Source organism: Pagrus pagrus (assembly GCF_965226575.1).
Source record: "Pagrus pagrus genome assembly, chromosome: 14".
Classification (NCBI taxonomy): Eukaryota; Metazoa; Chordata; class Actinopteri; order Spariformes; family Sparidae; genus Pagrus; species Pagrus pagrus.
Window position 1 is genome coordinate 20,089,691 of NC_140198.1, and position 23,475 is coordinate 20,113,165.

A 23,475-nucleotide genomic window follows, 5' to 3' on the forward strand; every position below is an offset into this window, starting at 1 on the left:
TTTTCTCAGGGAGGTGGGGGCTGTGTGGAAACCCTGACCTACTTTCATTATAAAGGGTGATGGGGGGGAGGCAGCGTGTGTGTGTGTTTGTGTGTGTGTGTGCTCTGGCATGGCGAGAGCACTATTTAAGGGAGCAGGGATTAAGCGGCTGCAGCAATATGCTAAACTCTTGATTGCACGGCTCGTGACACGCTACCAAGGGAGTTAGGTCTATTGTGTGGCTTTAATCTTATTCAGTTAATTTCTTCTAATTATAATTATGATCACAATATACAAGTATTAGTCCCTCTGTTATGACATACTTGAACACACACTGTAAATACCTCTACACACTTGGACGTACAGTCGATTCCATTCTATTCCAGGCAATTCCAATGTAGCGTGATGCCGCAGCCTATGGCACTATCTGCTTGCCTTGCATGAGCAATATGCAGTGTATTTTAAGTACATATTTGGTGTACATTCAACTAGTTTTTGTTTGGTCTCTTAACTAAAATTGTATTTATTGTTATGGGGTTTTATTGTATTTATTTCTTACATACATTCTTCCGTAATATTTTATTTTTTATGTTTCCAGCGATGCACAAATCAAGTGATGCCGTTCAAATTAAAGCAATTAAAGGTTTATTATTTGCACTTTGTAGGATGATATCACAATCATCACTAAATGGTGAATTTGTAGGTAGTTCAACTTTAGTTAATAGTTATTTCACTGTTTTAAGCAGTTGCTAAGGTTTATAATCATCAACTGCAACTTTATAATGGACCAAATTCACATGGCGGCCATTTTCCCCTGACATAACGCTCAGGTTGGGAAACTCAAATGTTGTACTCCTGTGATCCAGGTTGCAAGTCCAATATCAAATAGGCTCTGACAAATTAGTATAAATTCACAGCTCCCTTATTGATCGGTAAGCAAAAAGTCACGGGATAGTGAAAATGGGAGCGACAACGGCTTCTATTTCAATGTAAAACAACCTTTTTTGAGCTTCTGTTCGACAACAGCTGGTGTTAGCATTCAACAGCCTTCTTGCTAGCATAACTGTTTGAGAGTTTTACACGATATAGTAGGAAAAGCAGATATTAATTCTAAAATATCAACTCACATCTCGGACACTTGAAGTGCAATGCACTGGATGTAGCCTAATCAAACAGTAATGTTAGCTAGGAAGTGGTTGAATGCTAACATTAACTGTTGTCTAATGGAAGCTAATGGGATCAAAAATGTTGTTCTATGAGCGGCCATTTCCCTCATCTTCCCATCTTCCTGGTATGTGGAATCAATCTGACAAACAACTGCTACCTGCTTGATCAGCAACTGTAAAGATGGACAGTTTAATCTGGGGGGACATCGGACCATATTTCAAGGTAAAACAAACAGCTTTGATAACTGATTAGCTTCCATGAGAAAACAGCTAATATTAGCTTTCAACCACTTTCTCGCAGGGTTAAATCAAATGGTAGCTTTAGCTAGGAATTTGTTGAATGCTAACATCAGCTAACGAGTTTTACCTTGCCTACCAACTGTGGCTGAATGTGCCTCAGGATTTTCACTATATATCATCTTTTCTTTTAAAACATTTTAATAATTGGCAAGCTGTAAAATAATAACATTTTTTCTGTCACAAAAGGATTTATACTACTTTTTCCTTGATGCAGTTGTACTCCCCAAGACCTGTAAACACACTTACATGTGTGAAATTGGTGGAGTTACCCTTTAATAAATGGTTTATAACGCATTTCATTGTTAACAATGACGTAATAAGCGTTGTTGATACATCTATCTACCATAGAGAGAAATATTTGATCTGTGATGGTACAATTTTCCCATGTTGTTAATATGATGTAATATGAGTTCATATTGATGTTCAATGTTGTGGAACACGATAGTAGCTGACAGTCTCGCCACATCAATAAAGCAGCATCCTCCACGCTATTGGTCCGCAGACATCATGCACAGTCACGTGACATGAGTAACGGCATTAGACAGCGTGCTGAGCCAATGGCCTGCCCCATCACCTGACCGCTCTTTGAATATTGATGCTCCCTCAGCGCCTCTCTGTGTTGTTGTTGTCTGACATTGAGATTTTTTTTATAACCACCGACCACCGACATGTCCTCGCTGCTGAAGCCGTTCTCGGTGTGTGAGGGGCCGTGCGAGAGCTGCGGTGTCAGGCGAGGATGCCCGAGCTCGGCTCCGCATCATCAGCCTTCATCCCGGCGTCTGGCCGCCGCTGCCGCCGCCGCCGCCGCGGGGCCGGGCTCTCTGCCGGCCCACCAGCGCTCGTACGCGGCGAGGAGAAACCTGGCGGCGGCTGCGATCGGAGGGAGGAAACTGACGCATCCTGGAAAGGCCATCCTTGCAGGTTGGTTTTGCATCGCAGTTATTCTTCTCTCAGGTTTCCCCCCTTCATGGTAGCCTACTGCTCCCTGCACCGCGCAGCCTAATCTCAATCTGTCGCCCATTAAAGGCAATCCATGCAGAACTGGGTCACCCAGTCAGCAGTGATGCTACATCATCTCAGTGATGCATTTGTGGGTTTTCTGCATTGATTTGCCATCTTATTTGATTCATTTGAATTCAAAGTAAAACATGTATAAAGATGCCTTTATGCTGCATTTTGACTGTAGCCTACATTCATTTGCCCTCAGCTGATCTTTCCAGCCCAGCACAGACACTGCTGTTGATTCACATCACATCAGCATTTGATCAAACACAAAGATACACCGGGCATGACCCAGCATCAGCACCGCCCTGCAATTAGTCTGTCTCATCTGTATCGTACTGAAATACAAGTGCTGGGAGCTCCTCCTGACAGAACATTCAAGAGCAATCCTGCACAGTGAGTCAACAAATCTCCACGGCTGTGTTTGTCTCACTCAGGTGGCATCGCAGGAGGAATCGAGATCTGCATCACCTTCCCCACAGAGTACGTCAAGACCCAGCTGCAGCTCGATGGGAGAGCCAACCCGCCGAGATACAGAGGGATCGGTAGGTCACTGGGACATGTGTGACTGCTGACTGACTGCAGGTTTGTGTGCTTGTCTTCTGCTGGGTTACTCACTCCTGGATGCTGTGTGTGTGTGTGTGTGTGTGTGTGTGTGTGTGTACGCAGGTGACTGTGTGAAGTTGACTGTGCAGGATCACGGGCTCAGAGGGTTGTATCGAGGTCTCAGCTCCCTGCTCTATGGATCAATACCCAAGTCTGCAGTGAGGTGACGACGCACACATGAATATACAGTATTCTGATGTCAGAGCAGTGAAAGCATTTCTTTGTACTTAAGTTAAAGACAGCCACATTTCGGGGGCTTCAACAACACTATTGAATAATCTGCAGATCACTTTCTCAAAGTCCAAGAGCTCAAGTGATCTCATCAAAGGTCTTGTTGTGTTCAACTGGCTGTCCGAAACCTCAAGATGTTTAATTTACTTTAATCTTAAGACAAGAAAAAGCAGCAAATTCTCACCTTCGGGAAACTGCAACCATCAACTATACTACTGCTAGTTACAGCCTCACTAGGGCAGGTTTACTGACACTACCAATGTGTCACTGGTTTGCATGACACTTGAATCCATCACACAAAGGTTCCCCTATTATCATTTATTTTTGAATGTATCACCTTCCCATCAGGTTTGGCACGTTCGAGATGCTCAGCAACCCAATGCGAGACCCCACGGGTCGGCTAGACAACACGCGGAGTCTCCTGTGCGGTTTAGGAGCAGGTATTGCGGAGGCCATTGTGGTCGTCTGCCCCATGGAGACGCTCAAGGTCAGCGGAGCTGGATGGTGTTGATACTTTAGGAAGCTCTTCAAAATAAACATGTCCGTTTTTTACTGAATGAGCAACAGACTGATGAAATCTTCCCTCGTCCTCCAGGTGAAGATGATCCACGACCAGTGTTCCCTCAGACCACGCTACAGAGGCTTCTTTCACGGCGTCAGTGAGATTATCAGAGAACAGGGTAAGACCGCAGGATGGATCAGTGGTCACTTTGGCTCCTGGGTATGAGAGCTGAGTCTGTAACGACCAATATGCACGTGTGGTTTGTGCTCAAAGATAAAACACAGTCTGTTGGACTCATTTAGGTGTGAGGGGGACGTATCAAGGTCTGACAGCGACCGTGCTGAAACAAGGAACCAATCAGGCCATCCGGTTCTATGTGATGAACTTATTGCGCAATTGGTACAAAGGTGAGAAAAGCTACTTACTGTAAAACAAAATCAAATGTCCCTGCCCCTTTTTTCCATCCGAGTGATGTACTTACTGTTGGATTTGGCCTCTAAGGTGACGACCCCAGAAAGGAAATGCACCCAATTGTCACAGCGATGTTCGGAGCGACGGCGGGAGCTGCCAGTGTCTTTGGAAATACTCCTTTAGATGTGGTGAAGACGAGGATGCAGGTAGGAATCACACCCTGTAGTGATTTAACTGCTTAAACATCAGGTTTTCCATTCTTAACAAGACACTTTTTTTCCTTTTTGTAGGGTCTGGAGGCCCACCGCTACAAAAACACAGTGGACTGTGCCTTTCAGATCTTGAAGCAAGAAGGACCCCAGGCGTAAGTTAACCCTGATCCTGCTCCTATAGGCGTCGAGATTGATTTTTTAAGTTGAACTTGAACTTTAAATCAAATTCTTGACATCATGATTGCCTGTAACAATTTAGAAATATGGGCTGTTCGGGTGAAATCGACTGGATGGTGAAATGTGATGGATGTAAACGTGCATTGTGTTTATCCAAGTTAGGCTATTTCTTGAATAGTGGTGAGAATAGACCTGAAACGGGAATCGAATCGAATCGAACTGTACTGTATTTCCCGCACTACTACTGATGCAAGCTGTTACAGCCATCCAACCTCATCTCGTCTCGTCCTTCCTAGCTTCTACAAAGGAACAGTCCCGAGGCTCGGCCGTGTCTGCTTGGACGTGGCCATAGTCTTCGTCATCTACGAGGAGGTAGTCAAACTACTCAACAATGTGTGGAAGACCCAGTAGGCGGACGGGGACCGAGGTCCGGAGGGAAGCACGGAGCAGTGCCTCATGCTACGCACAACTGAACACCTCTACTCAACTTCATACGAGCTCTCTGCATCGCCCGGAGCTGATGACATGTCATCTTTTACCAGTTTGTGCTCTGTTACGTTGTATAAATGATTTGCAGGACGTATCCAGGGAGGGATGAGTTTAGCATTTTTCTCTTCCTTCCCTCGAGTGGTCAGACTGCAGAGTCATTCTTTTATTTTGAAGAGCAGCAAAAGGCTAAGTCAAATGTCCAGACTCAAGTTTCTTGAGTGTTCTAACCAGAAACATTATTTAGAGACGGACGTACACTATTAACCAAAGGATCAGATTAGAGAGAGGAAAAACTCGAAAAAAGGGATATTACGTATGTCTGACGTTTTAGCTTTCTATGACTGTTGTTACCGTACATGATGTAGAGTGAACACTTTGTACTGAAACCGTAAATGTGTCTTCTGACTCACTGAGTACTTACTAAACTGAGCGGAGAACGCTACCGGACACAAACAAGCTCGCTGTAGTACTTCAAAAAATATCCGTGCAGTACTTCAACACAAGTCGGTGTTGTGATTGCTTTCTAGACCTTGCTCGTGGTCTCGTCGCACAACATCCGCAGTATTTCCTCGCTGGTGACGACGATGAGCCTTAAATGCTGTTCATTGTGCATTTTGTGGCCGCTGCTGACAACAAGAGTATGGCTGCATGAATGTTGACGTAGCATCTGGTCTTGCCGACACAAACTAATCCATATGTAGCACAATCTTTACATGCAGTCGACAGATAGTAGGGAGCTCGTTGTTGCCATTCTGGGGAAAGTCACAGCGTTTTTCACATCAGACAAGCATGTGAAGGCTTTAATTGTGAATATTTGAGCGGGAACGCTTTGCTCAGAGCCTCAGTCTACAGTGAATCCACTCCTACTCTAGATGAGATGTAAAAATGTCCGACTATGTAAGCCATATGACTTCAGTGCTCACTCATCAAGCTGTCCTCTAGTCACTTTAATATTCTTTGTTTACCTCAAGCTAACCTGCGCCGGGAGCTTTTTGAACGCTAACTCTGTATTAGTCGTCTTTGACTGCTCTCATTCTTGACTGATGTAGTGTTTACATGTATGTGAGGGACATTAAGGGACGTTGGATATGTCAGAGACTGGATTACATAATAAGTGGCTAATATTTAAGCAAGGCTTGGTTTTGATCGCACCACACAGAAGCCTTGCACAGAAGCCTTTTACTCCTCTTTGCCAAACCACTCCAGTAGATCCCAGTGTAATATCCCTGATAGGAGCAAATCTTTACTACATTTTAAATAGAGAGTAACAGAAATATTGTTTAATCTTTATGTCGCTACCATTTTGTTTCATTAACGAAAGCACATTTTTACTGTTTAGACTCGTGTTTATGCTTTGCTGCTTTTTCTGAACAGGTCGACAAGCATGTGTACCTCATCGTACAGCATATCAGAGTCAGTGTGATCCTGTTGGTCAAGAGTCATATTTGGACATAACATGGTTTCACTGGTTTCAATAAACTTGTCATTAACAAACCTGAGCTGTGTGACTACGGAAATGTGTGTCAAGTCATCAGATTAACGAAATGAACTGCAATTTACTCATATGTAGGTAGTTAAGTATCTCAGTGAGGGTCGACTTTTAAGCTTGCCTGACATGTGAAGAGACAAACGGCTGGTTATGTCTTTTAGGTTGATTGAGCTAATAAGAAAATGGAGCAAGTATACAGAAGTGAGGTACGGCAGGTCATGTAAGGACTTGAGTCAAATACAGTTTCCCTGTTTTTTTATTGACAAGGTGGAAGTTGTGAAATAAATATTCACAAAGCCAGTTATATACAGAAAATAAAACAGGTTATTCTCACTGAAATGCTGAACCAGAGTTCAGAGCTGGTGACGTTCGGCTTCACCGCAGCGCCAGAAAGAAAATCAGGGGGCTGAAGCTTTGCTGATTGCAGGACAGAGGAGATTAAAAGGCTGAGGGAGCAGGGCCAGCTCGGTCAGCATTAACATCACAGAGGAAGGTATTAGAGCTCCCACCTGTTGACTCACCGGCCCACCTGTCACCTACAATATATAGTCTCAAGGTGAAGGAGGGGACAGACCCACACTGCTGAGAAATCAGTTTGTGCTGGTTACATCCCGTTCATCTCATTTCTTCAAATAGTCTGCAGTCAGAATTTGGTTATATTTATATATCGTGTATAACCGTTATATATTCATTTTTAACATATAGCCTTGTTTGCAGTTTCTGCATATAGGCTATAATAAGGCTTTACACTTTACATGTCAGGGCCCTTGATGTGTACAAAACAATATGTACATGAATGGAAACTCTTACATGTTCAGATTTGGGATGACATACATCTACTTGCTGTGATCTCAAAAGGATGGATGATTATGAACATGCCCGCTCAGCTGAACACCTTAACAGTTTTGCATTGTGAATATTCCCACGTGGGCTTTGAACCTGGACAGGCCACTCGCTCCATGAATGGACCAGAGTTTCCTGACACAATGCCATCACTGTCAGATGGTGTAATAAAGCCAAACGGGGGGGATTAGGCGCAGTCTAGCCACCGTTGCTCCAGCTGTCAGGCTTCTCGACAGGAGAAGATGTGAAATCCTCTGCTGAAGTTAGGACAGGGGAACAGAGGTGTGGCTATCTTCTCCATCTGGAAATAAAACACAAAGCCAGAGAGTAAGGTACAAGGAAACACTGGTTTTTAACTTTCAGGGGAAATTTAACTTCTAACTGCTCCGTTTCTGACAGCAGGAACCAACACAAAGGTCGTCATCGACTTCACCTGAGCATGTAAAGACCCAGTGGATTACCTTCATTTTTGATGGAAAGGTTTGACTTCTGTGTTAGTATTTCACCCCCCAGACTGCTCCCCTAACTTCCCAAGCTCACAGATGTGCGAATTTTACTATGGACTGCATTAGGAAGAGGGCCAGTAAGTGTAAGAGCTCAAGAATGGATCAATAAACTGTTTGTGAGCCGACTTCAAACTTCGTAGCTGTATGTATTGCCATGTTCTATTTCGTTTTACTGCTTATTTTGTAGATCAGCCTGTTGAATTAGGCGTTAGCATGCTGCTAGACCAATGTGGATACTCCCAGTCTGAGTCGATGTTGGACTAAAGTTGGGATATTGAGGTCAAAGTCAGGAGAAAACTGTGAATGCTGAGCCTCATTTGAATAGTGGGAGGACTCGGCCGGGGGCAGGTAACTTTTTGGTTTTTGTGGTAGCGCTAGCTCAGTTAGCATTAGCTGTGATGTTGGTGTGTTGCTGCATTCATGTGCTCCCCAGATGTTTTTTTAACCGAGCTGAGAAGTCATTCTTTCGACTTCGGTGTGTTCATATGTGTCATGTTGAAATGTGGGAGCAGCATGGGCGCCAAAAAGAGTGTTTAAACAACATGCTGACAGCTGTTTCCAGTATTTGAGTACCAAGAAAGAGCAAAGGAAACGATACAATGACTAAACAATACTTGACTTTGGTAAAAGTTTCTTATGATCAACCTGGTGTTTACTTTCATCCGCCATGTTTCAGCGTCATATGACGTCAACTCGGCATCTCATGCACCAGAGTTTCAGAGTTGTTGTTCTGACTTGAAAGGATGAATTTTCCCAGTTGGAATTACGTCTTTCTGATAATTCCAACAGTACATGAAGGCACAGAGTGTGTGTGTGTGTGTGTGTGTGGCTGCTGTGTGTAAATCTATTTCATAATCCTGGTACATGTGGGCACTGCTGGTCCAGCGCCACAGCAGGAGCAATCAGCTTTCTTGGTCAATATAGCACACACTGAGGAACTTATTGCTTCAACCGACTTCATTCACCATCAACACTGATTGGGCATCTACATACAATGTGGCAAACTGTCCCTTTAACTGACAGAAAGGATAAAGATGGCTTCTTGGCCTCTCACTCACATTCTGAGACATTTGTCCTTCCCACCACTGGCCACTCTTTGTCCATCAGGACTCCAGTCCACTGCAAAAACCTACACACACAAGAAACGAGACAGTTAGACAGTAGGTTGCAATCAATACACAAATATCAGGAAGTAGAGCTTTCCCTCCACTCACCTCATCAGCGTGGCCAGGTAGGTCCATGTTGAGCTTCCCGGTCTTGACATCCCAAACTTTAAGCGTGCTGTCGCTGCTGCCGCTGACCAGCAGCCTGCTGTCTGCCGACCACGCCACTTGATACACAGATCCCACATGGCCACGCAGGGACATTAAGTATCTGTGGGTGAGTAGACAAACAGACATAATTTAACAGTGATGCACACAAATCTTACGCCTGCAGCTCCATCACCTGGACAACTGGGGTATTACACACACATTTATTCATGAGATTTTCTTACTTTCCAGTGCGTCCATCCCAGATTTTAATGGACTTGTCAAATGAGGCAGAGGCGAGGAGCCTGGTGTCAGGGGAGAAGAGCACCTCATTGACCAGAGCGCTGTGGCCCGTCATCCGGGCCAGAGGCTTCTTGTCTTCTGCAGGGTTCCACAGGAACAAGGTGAAATCATCCGAGCCGGACACCAGGCGCTCCGGAGCTGGACCCTGCAGCGCGAGAGCAGGAGTGAGGAAAACGATACAAGGGACGTGCAGACTTACACACATCAGTACAGTCAACAAACAGTGCTTACCCGAACTTTGTTATATCTCTGCAAAGCTTGCTCCTTCAGCTCTTCCACTGGGGGAAAACAAAAAGCTTGTTAAATGAAAACATCCTCTAGTAACAAATGTTCCCACTAGAATTGTTGCAGGATCCTTACATGATCCACTGAGGTCCTGGGGGTTGATGGTGGCAGTCGCTGGTTCAAAAGCTCCAGTGCGCAGGACGTAGTCAGTGCTGAGAGCCAGGGTGTTCACCCAGTGGGCGTGACCCTGCAGAGTCCTGCACTGGACACCCTATAGACACACATTAAAGTCCTTCTTTAAAACACAGATGTTTCCCCCCTCTTAATCAACTCATTCTGTCTGTGGAGATCAACACTGTAATTAGTTTCTCAGCCACACACACACTCACATCTTTGGCTCTCCAGACTTTGACCGTTCTGTCCTGGGAGGAAGTGTAGAGAAGTCCATCTCCTCCCCACTTCACACAGGTGACTGACTGAGTGTGTCCGGTCAGGATCTTCTCACAGCGTCCCAACACAGTGTCCCAGACACGTATAGAGCCGTCCTTTGAGCTACTGGCCAAGTACCGACACTCTGGGTTACTGACAGGGAGAGACAGAGGGGCGATTAGGAAGAAGCAATAAAAAGGTAAAATGTTGAAGTCGTTTCCCAATTCAAAATCAAGTATACATGATAGAGAGCCAAAGCCCTAACAGCACAGTCTGTGTAATATCTACTCCACTGCCATCTGCAACTAAATGCAATTTCTCATTCAGCATTTGTTTTATTGTTTTTGAAAAATTAAACACTTTTTTAAAGGCAGCAGTGTACGGATGAGTAGATGAAGAACTCAGTGCTCACAGATGGAGAGGTTCCCAGCAGAGCCAAGTGATCCACTTGGTGTGTCCTGTCAATGTCTTGCCCATCTGATTGCCTGTCACTGGATCCCACAGACAGATCTACAGGAACAGCCCCACAAAAAATTATAAAATCACATAAAAACACAGATCTGACACGTGTGTGTGTGTGTGTGTGTGTGTGTTGGGAGCTCACCTGACTGTTCTTGCACCCTGAAGCCAGCTTCTTCCCATCAGGTGACCAGGCGATGCTCAGTACCCAATGTGAGTGTCCTAAAATAAAGCAGAATACAGCTCGATAGTGTCCAGTACTATAACAAATCATTGGTATTGTGATGCCTTACAGAAGTGACTGTATACCTCTGGCAGTGTGGTGAGGCGTCTCAGTCATCAAGTCCCAAAAACGCACTGTGGTATCACCTGAGCCGCTGGCCAGATATCTGAAACAAACCCAGCAGTGTGTCTTCAGAACACAATTCAGTTTCACCCCCTCTGATTGTTGTTGTAAACTAAGGACTCTTAGATAAATCAGAACAAAACAGGGAAAGAGAAGCTGGCAGCTGTTCAGGTACTCACTTGCCAGTCGGGCTGAAGGCGGTTGAGATGACAGCCTCTGTGTGTCCCTGCAGTGTGCTGGTACAGCGGGCTACAGCTCGAACCCTGAACACGGCCTGAGGCTGGTACACCACCGGCAGGACTTGCTCTGTCTCGACCCCGAGAGCCTTCACACACGAGCCCAGACTGGACACCACCTCAGCCTCTCCACGCACGAAAAACGCAAGCGGTACTGGCTCCTCCTACACAGGGGAACAGCAAAAAACAAGATATATTTACTTCCAGAGTTTATCTCCGGAGGATATTTGTGTGTTTGTAAATACAATCACAAATTAAATCCTATATTTCTGTGACATAATGCCAGCTGGGTACCTTCTGTAGCAGTGCATTGCAGACCAGCTGCAGTTTGTCTGGTGTGATGTCCAGAGGCACATCAAAAGGTGAACCCAGAACCTCCCCAGCCTCATCCTGAAACTGGATCAACAGCCGCTCCACGTCCTCACTCATTGTCTTCTGTTTGGTTTGGATCCAAATCTAACAAGGATATATCTGTACATAGATGGAGACAAACACATTTCATGTACATGCGCTCAATAAATGACGTCAGAAATATACAGGTAAACTCTAAATAATGTTATATAACACAACCAGTTCCTACTAGGACGGTCAGAGTGGACAAATCACGTGTTAAATGTTTCCGTTAAAGTGAATACATTCACTTCGGGTTTCTCAGTTGTGTCGTGAAGGCAACATTACAGCTAACGCTAACTTTAGCTAAGCTATCTGACAAATACATGCCCATTATGTTACGGTCCAACGATAGAGAATAGGACATTGTAGAGCAATGTTATAGATACTGACACTGACATTACAAAGTTTTGGAGCACATCGAACAACCTAAAATTGACTGTTTTAGCAGTTTACTTTGAGCTAACTTAGCTTCTGTCAACTATAGTCAACGGTATCAACCTGTAAAGCTAACTCCGCTAGCCTGCTGTTAGCCAGCATTTAGGACATCTAATTCACTGTAGCAGCGATCGGAGGGCAGTAAGACACCAGTCACTTGTTTGCACAACTGTGTCCAGCTTTATATGATATGAAATTGACGAGACATGTGCTAAAACTTTACCTTCAGCGACGTAGCGATGTGTTAAAACTCCCCACGTGTGTAACACCAAAGAGCCTTCACAAGGAAGATGTAGCAAGGAGCCGGCGTTGTCATGTCAGTCAACCGAGTCGCGCAATGAATTATGGGAAAGTAATGTGAGTAAAGGAGGAACCGTCGCCGCCGGAGTCATCTTCACTTTTATTATATTTCTGTAAGTTCTCTGCATTGAGCGTGTAGCAGCATATCCCATACGAAAAATGTAATATATGTACACATATGGAATATATGTATAACGTTAAATGAAACCTATTATAAGAATATTTATAGAATTTATAGAATATTTATGTTATGCATATATGTCACATATACAGTGTAATTGTTTATACATATAACATATATGTATTTGTATAAATGTGTAATATACAATATTCATGTAAAAAAAATGATCATATATATTCTTTGAATATATGTACATATACAAATTTTACTATGGGTATGTCATGTATATTAAACACTTCTTATAGAGTCTTCTTATCTTTACACATTACATATAGGTCTATATTGTTAACATGTATGGCTGCAGCATAGAATATCATATAAAAATTCAGCATATATACATTTTTCATATATGTACATATGAAAAATATACCATGGGTATTACTCATTTTAAACCTATAATTCCATATTTCCAAGGATTTATGTATATAACAATCATATATTGCCTTATAGCTAACATATATGGAATCCCATAGCATCACTAGTGATATAGGGGCATATGTGTCTTAGATAGAATTGTTAATGACTGGTAAATCAATGACTGGTCGTGTTTTGTTGGATCTTGCTGTAACTCATATGTACCCAGATTACTTTAATCTGTGTCTTAAGTACTTAAATTAGAGGCTAGGTTGAAACCATATCGCTAAATGACGCTTGTTTGTTTTGGACTGCCTGTGTTGTTTGCTAGAATTTTTTTATCGTTTTTCTTTGCAATAATTTATAGCAATGTGTGATGTAAATACTATCATATGTCATGGTATAGTGTGATGTCATGGTGTAGTGTGCAATATAGTTTGTGCAATAAGTCATAGACTAATGTGAAATTTTGACCATTGTGACTTTGCACTGAGTTACAGGTTAAATGCCTAAGTTATTGGTCATATTTGTTAATTAGAACTCATAACTCTCCCACTGATTATTCATTGACCCTATGACCTCATATGTCAATGAACATTCACAGTCAGCTGCAAATTTTCAGTTTTAATTAGACTTCAAACATTTTGGGTTGTTTTAAAAACAACTCGTTATGGTAACAGATTAGCTTGAGAGACATTTTCCAGCACGATGGATCACATGATGTCACTACACATAGTACAAGCTGATTGTGTTCTGTTGCTGCAATATTGTTCATTTCATCAGTCAATCGGTCAGTTAACCAAATTCACACAATTTCACTGTAACACGTAAGCACATTGAAGCACGTGACGATAATCATCATTTATCTGCATTGAATGAAAAAAGCATTCTGTATTGCACTAATGTGAAAAAAAATTAGAGTTAAGATGTTTGGAGGAAGAGAGATAAATAATTAATATCTTATTGTCGAAGTGAATTCAAAATACAATTTTCTCGTGATTCTGTTCACTGATACACATTAGACTTACATTACCTCATATACATTACAAATATTTGTGATAAAGCAATATATAAGCATAGACGTCCACATCCTCACACTCCTGTGCATTTTATTTCAGATCTTTCTCGCATCTTTATCATATAAGACACCTAGGTCAAATAATGTGTGGTTCAAATAATCCATAGCAAGATTTTTAAATACTTAATTACCAGATTAGCATCTTTCTGCATTATGACAGTACAGATAAAGTAAAGCACCCTGCATTAACATAGACTTCTCTATACAGTAAACATTGGCAGATCTTTCTCACTTTCTCAGTCATTTATTGTACAGCTCTCTGTATTGGCACTAATGTAGATCAAAACAAAACATAAAAAAAAGTATATTCAGATGAAATTTGACCAAGGACTGTATTGACCTGCTGTACATGTCCTCCAATCTAAAAAAAAAAAACAAATTTATTTCTATACTTTCTGCTCCACAGGCACAAAAAGGCCTGTGGATAAGCTGGATGGTGACTTGTGAAGTGATCAACCTTTGTTGTATAGACTGAAGGTGATTTCTTTAAAGGCAAAGTTGGAAATAACAAATTGAAGTTTCCAGTCCATGTGATGGCACAGTGTGGTGGCCACTATTTAATGACTGTGCCATCTTATCCAGTAGATGACGGAGCTGATCTTGGGGCATTTGAAAGTCTGAATCAATTCTGAGTGCATTTCCAGGGGAGAGGAACAAGCTGCAGCACTGAGGTGAATTTGTGCTTATTTGTTGACTCCATTGACGTTCTCAGGAACGAGGCCCTCCATGACGGCACGCTTTGACTCCAGGATCTGCAAGATCAAAACAAATATGGGAGTTTAAAACTAAGTGATGTGTCTTAGAGCATAAATGACACAATATTTTGTAAAGTAAAGAAAAAATAATAAGGTTTACGCACATTATAAAATATGACTACAGATGTAAAAGTGGTACACTCACCTGGAAGTTAGCACTGAGGCCAAGGATGCTTTGCATGTTTGTGCTGTAGTAACCCAAAACATACTGTCCACCAAGCAGAGGGATCTCATCCTTATCCACTGATATCTGCAACCATAATGCACACACGCACATTCAAATGAAAGAAGCATGCATTCATATACATATAGTATTTATCCAAACATGACACAAATGCCTCACTTGCACTTTACCTGTATGACTTCATTTATCTCTGGCAGCTCGTCCTCTCTGACCCACACAAATGTTTCATAATCGGACGGGCTCTTGAATCCCACCTGCAGAAAAACAACCCCATGAGATCAAATCTGTCTCGTTTTGTATTGTTTGTTTTTTCTCTCTTTGTCCGTCCTGTCTGTACCTTGAACAGGCCAATCCAGTCCCATGTGGAAGACATGAAGTCCTCTTGGATGGTGTAGGTGAGAAGTGCATCCTGGTCGGCGCTCCATACGCCCACAGGGGATATGTGCACCAGTGGTATGTCAAAGCACTTCCTCAGCTGTGAGAGAGATGGGAAGGAGGAAAGGGAAGCTTTAAAAATGAAGAAAAAACTCCTCATTTAATGGTGGGAAAGAAAAACTTATATGAGCCGCACATCCTACAGCAAGTGTGATCTCACCTCCAGACTGAAGGTTGCAATGACGGGCTTGTGGTCACTGACTCCGTAGCTCATATCACTGGTGTATTTGTCCTGAGTGACCAGGAGTGGATACTCATCGAGCCCATCATCAGTAGAAGTCGACGCCTTCTCATCATCATCCTCTGATGGCAGGGGTTTGGGTTTGATGCGCCAGAGGATCCGATCGGTCCAGGCTGGTTTCCTCTTCTTGCCACTTAGCAAAGCAAAGACAAGTGTTGACAGCTCAGTTTCCAGTTTGAGAATGAGCTGAATTCTGTGTTTCTGTTGCTTACCTGATAAGTCGCACTTCCATTTGTGCTAATTTAACTAACAACACTTACAAAAATATTGGAAATAGTGCTGTTAAAGGAGACATATTATGCTCATTGTCAGGTTCCTAATTTTATTTTGGGTTACTACTAGAACAGGTTTACATGCTTTAATGCTCCAAAAAAACACATCAGTGTTCTCATACTGTCCAGTGCAGCAGCACTTTATTCCCCCTCTGCCTGAAACGCTCTGTTTTAGCTCCTGTCTCTTTAAGGCCCCCTTCCTGATTACCCCATCTGCTCTGATTGGTCAGCTCACACATGCCTGAGCCAGCACCGCTTACAACAACAAAGCAGCTGTGCTAAATCAATTCTTATATGCCAAACTAGCTGCTAGCTGTAAATTATGCAACTATTTGACATGGTGACGTGTCATGGAATTAAAGGCTGGACTACTGACGAGGCGTTTGAGGAGCAGTGGTTTCTGTGGGAGAGAGGAGCTTCTGTTGGTATGAACTTTCAAGATCATTAAAAATGCAAGAACATATATAAAACACTGAAGGAAAGAACAATAGGTCTCCTTTTAAGTACATGAACCAGACACACACACACACGAAGTGCAGAGCTATACCTACAGTGTAGCATGCTGTGGAGGAATGATGGGTGTTAGGAGTGGACAATACCATTTGACGTGGTATTACATTTTTTGTACATGCACGTTAAAGCCACACATGCAATATGCAAGAAACAAGCAGTGGGGTGCAGGGTGCAGGATGTCTTCATTTCTCTAATACATCAGCCCTTTGTGTTTTTATCAGTGTCTCCAGTTATTTTGTGATTGTAGGTTATGTACTGTATATACAGCCATTACGGTGCCTTTTCTATGGAATGGGGCGCTCTTGTGTTCCTCACATCTATGGAGACACCCACCTTGGCGGGTCTAGCTCCCTGTACCAGGCCCCCAACCAGGCCGAGAGCAGCCCCCAGGTGAGGGAGGTGAGGAGGAAGAAGAGGGTGGTGCTGCAGCGCTGCAGGGGCCTGGGTCTGTACATGGTTAGGGGCAGTGCCACAGTGCTCTTTCTGAGAGAGACACATACATGTTGCTAGTGTCAGGGATGGAAACAACTCACAGAAAGAGCTGCTCCCAACTTCATCTATATACGTCAGGGTTTGTCTTCCCGCTGTGTGTGTCTCAGGGGCTGCATATTTAATTCCGACTAAAGATTCTGAAATGAGGACAGACGGTGCCGTGACTGAGAAATAAGCGAATGTGGGGCATGCAACACAAAAAAACGTAGCGTGTCTTACTTAAAACCCAACCATGTCTTTGGAGTGCTGTACAAAATTCCAATGGAAACAAGAGCAAAGACGTTTGAGAAATGTGTTGAATATTTGTGTGTAATATATATGTTTGTCCCAAGTGTTACCTGGTATCATAGGTGTCGGAGTTGCGGTCGAACTTGTAGGTGGGTTTAAAATTTAATGGCCCTTCCTCAAATTCCTGCAGGAAAGGTTCATTCTTCTTCATCATGGTGAGCTGTAGGAACATGAAATAAATTAGTAAGTGGACATTATTTTTTGTATGTGTGTATGCGCTTATTCCTGCACATCACCTGGTCTTTCGTCCAGAGCAAATTAAGGCGTCCGCTGTTGATGGACGAGCGGATGAAGTGCAAGCCGTGGTCGGCAATACGGAAGTTCAGGTCTCCCAAGCAGAACACCACCCTGTGTGTGAGAGTGATGGAGCTTCATTATACCTGCTAAATGACAACCCTCAGTGTATATATTTCACAGTGTGTGTGTGTGGGTGGGTGTACTGACTTGTGGTCCAGCACATTTGGGGTGTCAGATAGGTCAAAGTCCCGTGACTCCAGGATGTACTCAAACTCATCCACACGCTGCAGAGCGTAGTTCATGTGAGCTGCTAGGTGGCAGTTCAGGAAGCACACCATGTGGCCGTAGAAGGAAAAACGCACGGTCACTCCTCCTTTATTACCCTGACACAGATAAACAGAGGAGGAGGAAAGATAAAGTGGTTTCCAAAGACTAACACAATAAGTGTAAAAGCACCATATTAAGCAATTTTTTAAGCTTATGCTTTCATTTTGGGTGTCTACTACAAAACATGCTTCATGAGGGCTCCGCTTAGTGCCTTTCTCCTTAAGGCCCCCCTCCCAAATAGCCCAGTGTTCTCTGATTGGTCAGTTCTCACAAGCCTGAGAAGGCACCGCCCACTTTATCTCAGCTCTGCTTTAAATTAAAAAGAAAAAGAAAAACACATACTAAGCCCCAGCAGACCAGCTGACAGAATGTGAATGAATGCATAAAAAGATAAATGAAAGTAGTGGGATTAATGTAGCCAAAACTAACAGAGGTAGAGGTATTGATTCATAAAAAAAATCTACTCAAGTAAGGATGAAAGTATGCCGCATTAAAAAAGTTACAGTTTACTCAAATAAGTTACTTAAGCACAACTAACTGAGTAAATGTAACTCGTTACTACCTGCCTCTGGTGCTGGGGGCGTGGCTGTGGGCGGTGACTATATAGTTGTGACATCACAACCTTACAGAAGTCCTGATGGCTCATTTAAAAGAATAGTTTCTGAATATGGGCAGTGTGTATTTCTCTGTGGGTTGATGCCTTTGATACTTTCACAGTATTTAAAAAGCTCCTAGACAAGCTTAATAATAAAAAAAGAAAATCTCACTTTTTACAACATGGAACCTTTAAAGTCATATTTTTATCTCTGAAGAATAACATATCCAAGATTGTAAGTATAATCCAGACTCATTTTACTGTAGTGTTTACAAGAAAATTAAATATACTGTAATTAAAAATCACCTCTTAATCACCCTTTTTTATAACAACTTAGATTCTGGATTAGACCGTTTGTCTTTGAAGTGTTTGCCCGAGTGTACCGCACCAGTTCGAGTGGTCTTTCTTTGTGATTTCGTTCAAAGCTGCTGCACATTCCACTAAACAAACACAATAGGCCTTTCATAACAGAGTTTAATCTCTGCAGCATCTGATGCCAGTGGGATTCTTGGTCCAGAGCTAACCAATAAACCATTTTCTTACCCAGTAACCAAAGATGCCAGTACGAATGTAGGTGGTCTGGATCTTTCTGATGAAGGGGAGATGAATTTGTTTGGCAAAGACCAACAGCAGCAAACCCTGCATCCTTATTGATGTGACCTAGACAGAGATGGAAATAGATTTGATATTACACACCATTATTTGTATTATATGAGCATATGCATAATATACAGCTTAAAGAAAACCACAATTCATTGAAGATAACATCAAATGAAACAAAACATAACCAGTATAAAACTGCATGCACTCATTATTAAGACTTTTATGCGAAGTGACCCCATGATTATGTAAGTTTTCAGAGGCAGCCTTCAAGATACTATTATTCATACCAGTTGTTTACATTCACATACACCCATAGGACCCAAGTGTGTAACCAGTCCTGTTTCCCTTTCTCTCCATCTGTCCCCTCTCACCTTGACGAAGCCTCTGGGTGCCAGTGTGTCCATGAAGACGTGGCTCCAGGAGTCCTCCGCCAGCATGTCGGAGATGAACCTCACCGGGGTGGCATTCACCTCCTGCAGGCTGACACACACAACCACACCAGCACCAGCCGATGAGAAACACCACACTCTGACGCTCTTGACCTTTTCCCTCTTTTCTAGCCAATTCATTAAAAGGGACACTTTTATCCTTCAGTCCAATTCCTGACAAAAAAATTTAAATTTCTCACCCAATAACATAGAGGTCTGCAGGGGGCTGAACGTCTAGTTGGAGCAGAGAGGTGATGTCTTCAGGAGGCTCGGCGGTGGCCACGTTCCAGGTCACCATGTGCAGCCTGTCAGTGTTTGGTTAGTTCATGTTAATGCAGTTAATAAAGTCATTTTTACTATTGAAATTATGAAGTTTCAAACTGTAAAGAAACCCAGGTATGATCCGGATACTTTAAATGAAGTTTTTACACTCTTTTTACATTTTAGCTTTTACAACATGAGCCCTTTCCTCTCAGGTTGTGAAGACAAGAGAGTCAGAAAATTCTTCTTCCTATGATTTCTTAAACACCTCCTGTGTGTGTGTATCCGTGTAAACTTGTCTATGTGTGGATGAGCACGTGTCAACCTGAATGCGTCTGTGGGACCGAGATGCCCACAGAGGTGAAACGCTTCGTCCAGCGTGCGGGACACCTCTTCGCTGGCTTCATCGTCAGAGCTCAGGTCTTCTATGCAGGTCAGCAGCTGGGACAGACGCTGGCGGAGGAGCATCTTGGACCTCGAGCTCTGAGACGCTGAGCTGCTCATGCTGTCCGAGCGCAAGCGTGGACTGTCTGTCAGGAGGTCCATCTTCGGATCTTAGACTGAAAAAAGGTCTTCCTGGTGTTGGCTTTGTTGTATGTCAGAAAGGTCAGGAAGGTTGAAAATAAAGGCACTGTCCTGCAAGAGCTAAGAAGCCAAATCCAGTAAAAGAAGCGCCTTTGGCTTGATTTCCCCTCAGACTTCTTTGGTTGGTTTGGTTGCAGCCATTTGATGCAAGAGTCCTCCGCTCTGCCCAGGCTACTGGAAGTAACAAGAACTGATTCGTAGTTAGTCAAATCTCTCAGGCAACGTCTGATTTAAATCCAGGATGAAAAACTGAAAAGCCCAGGGTGAAGTTTGCCTGTGCTGGTGCAGTCCTCTCCGTGGCAGAGTCCGTGTGGTCATGCAGCAATGGAGCAACAACTGACAAAGCAGTGGGGTCGACTCAGGAATCTGGGCAATAATGAGCCCGACTTGGACTATAATCGCAGGCAGGAGACGGGCATGTGAACACGTGTGTGTTTGATTGTAGTCACAGAGGGCAGCAGAGGAGGACCGGAGGTTGATCCTCCATCACTGTTGCAAGACTTGGGTAACCCTTCAGATCCCTAAGAGGTTTACTACCAGCGCTCTCTCTATCAGCTGAGCACACTGAACAATGCATGTAACCCCGCAGTTACAGGCATGCATTAGTGAGGGGACAACAGCGAACAATAGCATTAGCTTCTTTTGGCCTCAATCCAGTCTCTCCTCATATAGGTGAAAGGTTATCTTTGTAAACCCACAGAGAAGTGGGAGCTTAACGGCAGTTTTGTAAGCTCTGACACAGTCTTTTTTTTTATTTTTATTTTTTGTCCGCTTAAGAAGAAAAGCTGGAATAATTGTAATTAACAAGTGTTGCAGCACAGTTAATAGTGGACAAATTGCATAATAGTTTTAGAAGCAGAGTACATGAAGCAATCAACAACACTGACGCATTTGACCTCATACTTAAATGGTTTAAAGATTTCAGAACCATAAATGCAGTGAGGTAAAACTTTGAACAGAATTAAAAGTCACCAGTGTTGGAAAATGTGTCTCTCTGGTGAAGAAATGACCATCAGTTATTTAGAAAAAAAACTAAAATGTACAAAAAATGATTTTCCCTCACATAGTACTCTTCAGCAAGCTTGCAGAAAGTTTATTTTTCACTTTATGGAAAACAGTCCTACATTGGTTGGATCACTGACTCTGAAACTATGGTCAGAATCACACCATAGCTATAAGGATGTATAGAACATTAAAATATTTCTTTATATGGACATTGTTTTGTCCAAAAAGGAGTAAAGAAGCCAGATTGCATTTACGGAGGTGGAAGCTTTCTTAAAAATGACTCAAATCAATTAACTGATTATCAAAATAGTTTGCAGTTAATTTATATTTGACAACCAATGGAGTGATCGATTAATTGATCAATCATTGCAGTTCTAATTCTTTCATTTGCGCATCACATTGTAAAATCCAATTTTGAATAGCACCACTGGTGGACCTCTTGGATGCCCCTAAAACATGATAAAACAAGTCCGCATCCTGGAACAGCTTCACCTGAGTTAAAAATCTGTATCTACTCATACTTGATATCTGACTCAGTCATTAGTGGCACAGTTCAGGCAATAAATCATGGCAGAAAGTCAACAGTGTTTTAATTTTTAGAGAGCTGTGGGGGATAATACTATATGAGGGGAAAAGAGGGATGAAAACAAGCTTGGAGGAGAGAAACAACCAGAAGGAATTGCCCCTTACAAAATAAGAAAAATGCTAATCTTAGGTGCCCCAGTTCTCCCTGCCACTTCATGTAACAGTGTCACATGCACAGACTTAGGGCACATTCTTTAGCAAGCAGAGGTGTTAAGTGGATAACCGAGGGGTTCACCAGTCCAGTGAAAAAATGATGAATGAGAAGCTATTTAAGTTTTATCACAGAGCAAAGACGGCAAAGACTCACAACCAGCAGCCTCAAAGCTACTTATGAACATTAGGCAATTCAGACCTTGTATGAGAGGGTCATACCTTCCTTCTCTGGACTCTCTCGGCCTCTACACACTCACTTTTCTGCCTGAAGTCTGTGCTTTCTCTCACAATTACTTTCATCACCATATTCTCTCTCTTGTTCCTTCCTGCTCTTTACCTAGGACAAAGAAGAAGAGGAAGAGTCATCCGCATGGGATTCTGGTCTTACCTGCACTTGTCTTTCCCACCACTTCGAACTCGTCCAGCACTCATGTCCTCCCCTGTAGGCGATCACAAACACACATACGCCCAAACAAAGTGTAAGCAAACAGGAAACCTAAATGCTTGCCTCTACTACAGCCAGTTTACCGGGAGCACAGAGCAGTGCCCAATAAAACAGAGCCTACAGGGATGCCTGAAAGTCATTTCTGAAATGGGTTTGTAATCACGTCTAATCACGGTTAGCTTCATTCACGTTAAAGTGACAGTGCCCTGAAGGTCACATGTAAAAACAAAAGCACTTCACTTGAGAGCCATTGTGTAAAACTTGATTCTGATGTGTAAAAATTATTGGAGTTTTTTTTTTTTTTTTACAAAGGTGAATATCTGGCAGATAAAACCTAAAAGTCTCGATGTCAATTGTGAGCTAAAAACACAAACTGCAGAAACATTTCAGGTTGTGTAAAAACGTTGTGGCCATGGTGGTCCACAGCAGAAAAGCAGTATTTTGAGGCCTTTGAACTGTACATAGCACAACATCTTAACAGTGCCTGGCTTATTATCAGGAACCTACAGTATTAATGGTGTGTGACTAGTGTGTAAAAGACACACTTGTTTTTGTAATTTAAAGACATTGTGTTGACTTAAACCTGCATCAGCCTTTATAGAATCTTTATCCTACAGCGTTGCCAGGTGTATGCTTATTATTGTATTTTCACCCCTGTGCGAATTGATTCCTTCAGGTGCAATTAGTTCTAGACTATTTTGTGACTCTTGGTACGCTAGCAGTTGGTTATAGTCTATGCTGTCTTGTTTTAATGCATTTCCTGACATGATCAGGACAGAAGAATATGGATCCAGGTCTCAGATGACCGCTTTTCAGCCAATCGTGCTGACATTCTCCGTCCGCCTGGTGGAGCATGACATTTCTCACAAAGGTATGCTGTGTTCAAGTCCAGTTGTTTTGAATGCACCAGTAAGTCCAGTGATTATCTTAAATAGGCCTACAAGTACACATTTGCGGCTTTTTTGTCCTTTTAATTTAAATATGAATAGCCTAATATTTCAATATAATTCAAATATGATAATCTTACGCCTCTGGTGCAATAGCTGAACATTTCCCATCTGGCAACGCTGTACAACAAACTGACATAGCCTACTAATGTCACGCGGCTAATGTGTTAGCAAGCTAGCAGCTAGTTGGCTACACATGCAGCAGACAAAATGGTAAAGTAA

At 42.7% G+C, this 23,475-nt stretch overlaps 3 protein-coding genes across 6 annotated transcripts; 1 reads left to right on the forward strand and 2 right to left on the reverse strand.

The window, feature by feature from the left end:
• The first annotated feature begins 826 nt into the window (after positions 1-826).
• On the forward strand, positions 827-6,574 carry slc25a1a (solute carrier family 25 member 1a). The gene is made up of 10 exons (XM_084373511.1): positions 827-1,368; positions 2,132-2,366; positions 2,885-2,992; positions 3,117-3,216; positions 3,633-3,771; positions 3,880-3,964; positions 4,089-4,193; positions 4,288-4,403; positions 4,488-4,561; positions 4,883-6,574. Exons 1-10 carry the CDS (start codon positions 1,327-1,329, stop codon positions 4,995-4,997), a joined length of 1,119 nt encoding a protein of 372 aa, XP_084229637.1. The 5' UTR covers positions 827-1,326; the 3' UTR covers positions 4,998-6,574.
• Positions 6,575-6,802: 228 nt separating this feature from the next.
• Positions 6,803-12,301, reverse strand: nle1 (notchless homolog 1). 2 transcript variants are annotated; one of them, XM_084372807.1, is made up of 13 exons: positions 12,213-12,301; positions 11,456-11,632; positions 11,105-11,325; positions 10,889-10,968; positions 10,725-10,801; positions 10,533-10,630; positions 10,081-10,273; positions 9,827-9,962; positions 9,698-9,744; positions 9,409-9,611; positions 9,128-9,287; positions 8,972-9,042; positions 6,803-7,708 (listed from the first exon to the last, which is right to left on the reverse strand). In XM_084372807.1, exons 2-13 carry the CDS (start codon positions 11,588-11,590, stop codon positions 7,696-7,698), a joined length of 1,434 nt encoding a protein of 477 aa, XP_084228933.1. In that variant the 5' UTR covers positions 11,591-11,632; positions 12,213-12,301; the 3' UTR covers positions 6,803-7,695. The 2 variants fall into 2 exon arrangements, with proteins under 2 accessions (XP_084228933.1, XP_084228934.1); XM_084372808.1 differs by lacking the exon at positions 12,213-12,301 and adding an exon at positions 12,008-12,131.
• Positions 12,302-14,310: 2,009 nt separating this feature from the next.
• inpp5kb (inositol polyphosphate-5-phosphatase Kb) lies at positions 14,311-22,331 on the reverse strand. Of its 3 annotated transcripts, XM_084373195.1 has the most exons (13): positions 19,859-20,398; positions 19,473-19,577; positions 19,216-19,324; positions 18,785-18,901; positions 17,527-17,702; positions 17,319-17,430; positions 17,133-17,242; positions 17,014-17,040; positions 15,437-15,650; positions 15,179-15,316; positions 15,012-15,095; positions 14,803-14,907; positions 14,311-14,654 (listed from the first exon to the last, which is right to left on the reverse strand). In XM_084373195.1, exons 1-13 carry the CDS (start codon positions 20,077-20,079, stop codon positions 14,586-14,588), a joined length of 1,587 nt encoding a protein of 528 aa, XP_084229321.1. In that variant the 5' UTR covers positions 20,080-20,398; the 3' UTR covers positions 14,311-14,585. The 3 variants fall into 3 exon arrangements, with proteins under 3 accessions (XP_084229321.1, XP_084229323.1, XP_084229322.1); XM_084373197.1 differs by lacking the exons at positions 17,014-17,040; positions 19,859-20,398 and adding an exon at positions 22,250-22,331; XM_084373196.1 differs by lacking the exon at positions 17,014-17,040.
• Between the last annotated feature and the right edge of the window lie 1,144 nt (positions 22,332-23,475).

Excerpts from the sequence above, each read along its gene's own strand:
- inpp5kb (XM_084373195.1), bottom strand. The coding sequence starts at position 20,079 with ATGGACCTCCTGACAGACAGTCCACGCTTGCGCTCGGACAGCATGAGC. Across the intron at positions 19,578-19,858 it reads GGTCCCACAGACGCATTCAG|GCTGCACATGGTGACCTGGA; the intron begins GTTGACACGTGC and ends AAACACTGACAG. Across the intron at positions 15,096-15,178 it reads ACTGGATTGGCCTGTTCAAG|GTGGGATTCAAGAGCCCGTC; the intron begins GTACAGACAGGA and ends GTTTTTCTGCAG.
- nle1 (XM_084372807.1), bottom strand. The coding sequence starts at position 11,590 with ATGAGTGAGGACGTGGAGCGGCTGTTGATCCAGTTTCAGGATGAGGCT. Across the intron at positions 11,326-11,455 it reads GCAATGCACTGCTACAGAAG|GAGGAGCCAGTACCGCTTGC; the intron begins GTACCCAGCTGG and ends TCCCCTGTGTAG. Across the intron at positions 10,969-11,104 it reads GCCTTCAGCCCGACTGGCAA|ATATCTGGCCAGCGGCTCAG; the intron begins GTGAGTACCTGA and ends GGTTTGTTTCAG.
- slc25a1a (XM_084373511.1), top strand. The coding sequence starts at position 1,327 with ATGGACAGTTTAATCTGGGGGGACATCGGACCATATTTCAAG. Across the intron at positions 2,367-2,884 it reads TGGAAAGGCCATCCTTGCAG|GTGGCATCGCAGGAGGAATC; the intron begins GTTGGTTTTGCA and ends TGTCTCACTCAG. Across the intron at positions 3,965-4,088 it reads TGAGATTATCAGAGAACAGG|GTGTGAGGGGGACGTATCAA; the intron begins GTAAGACCGCAG and ends GGACTCATTTAG.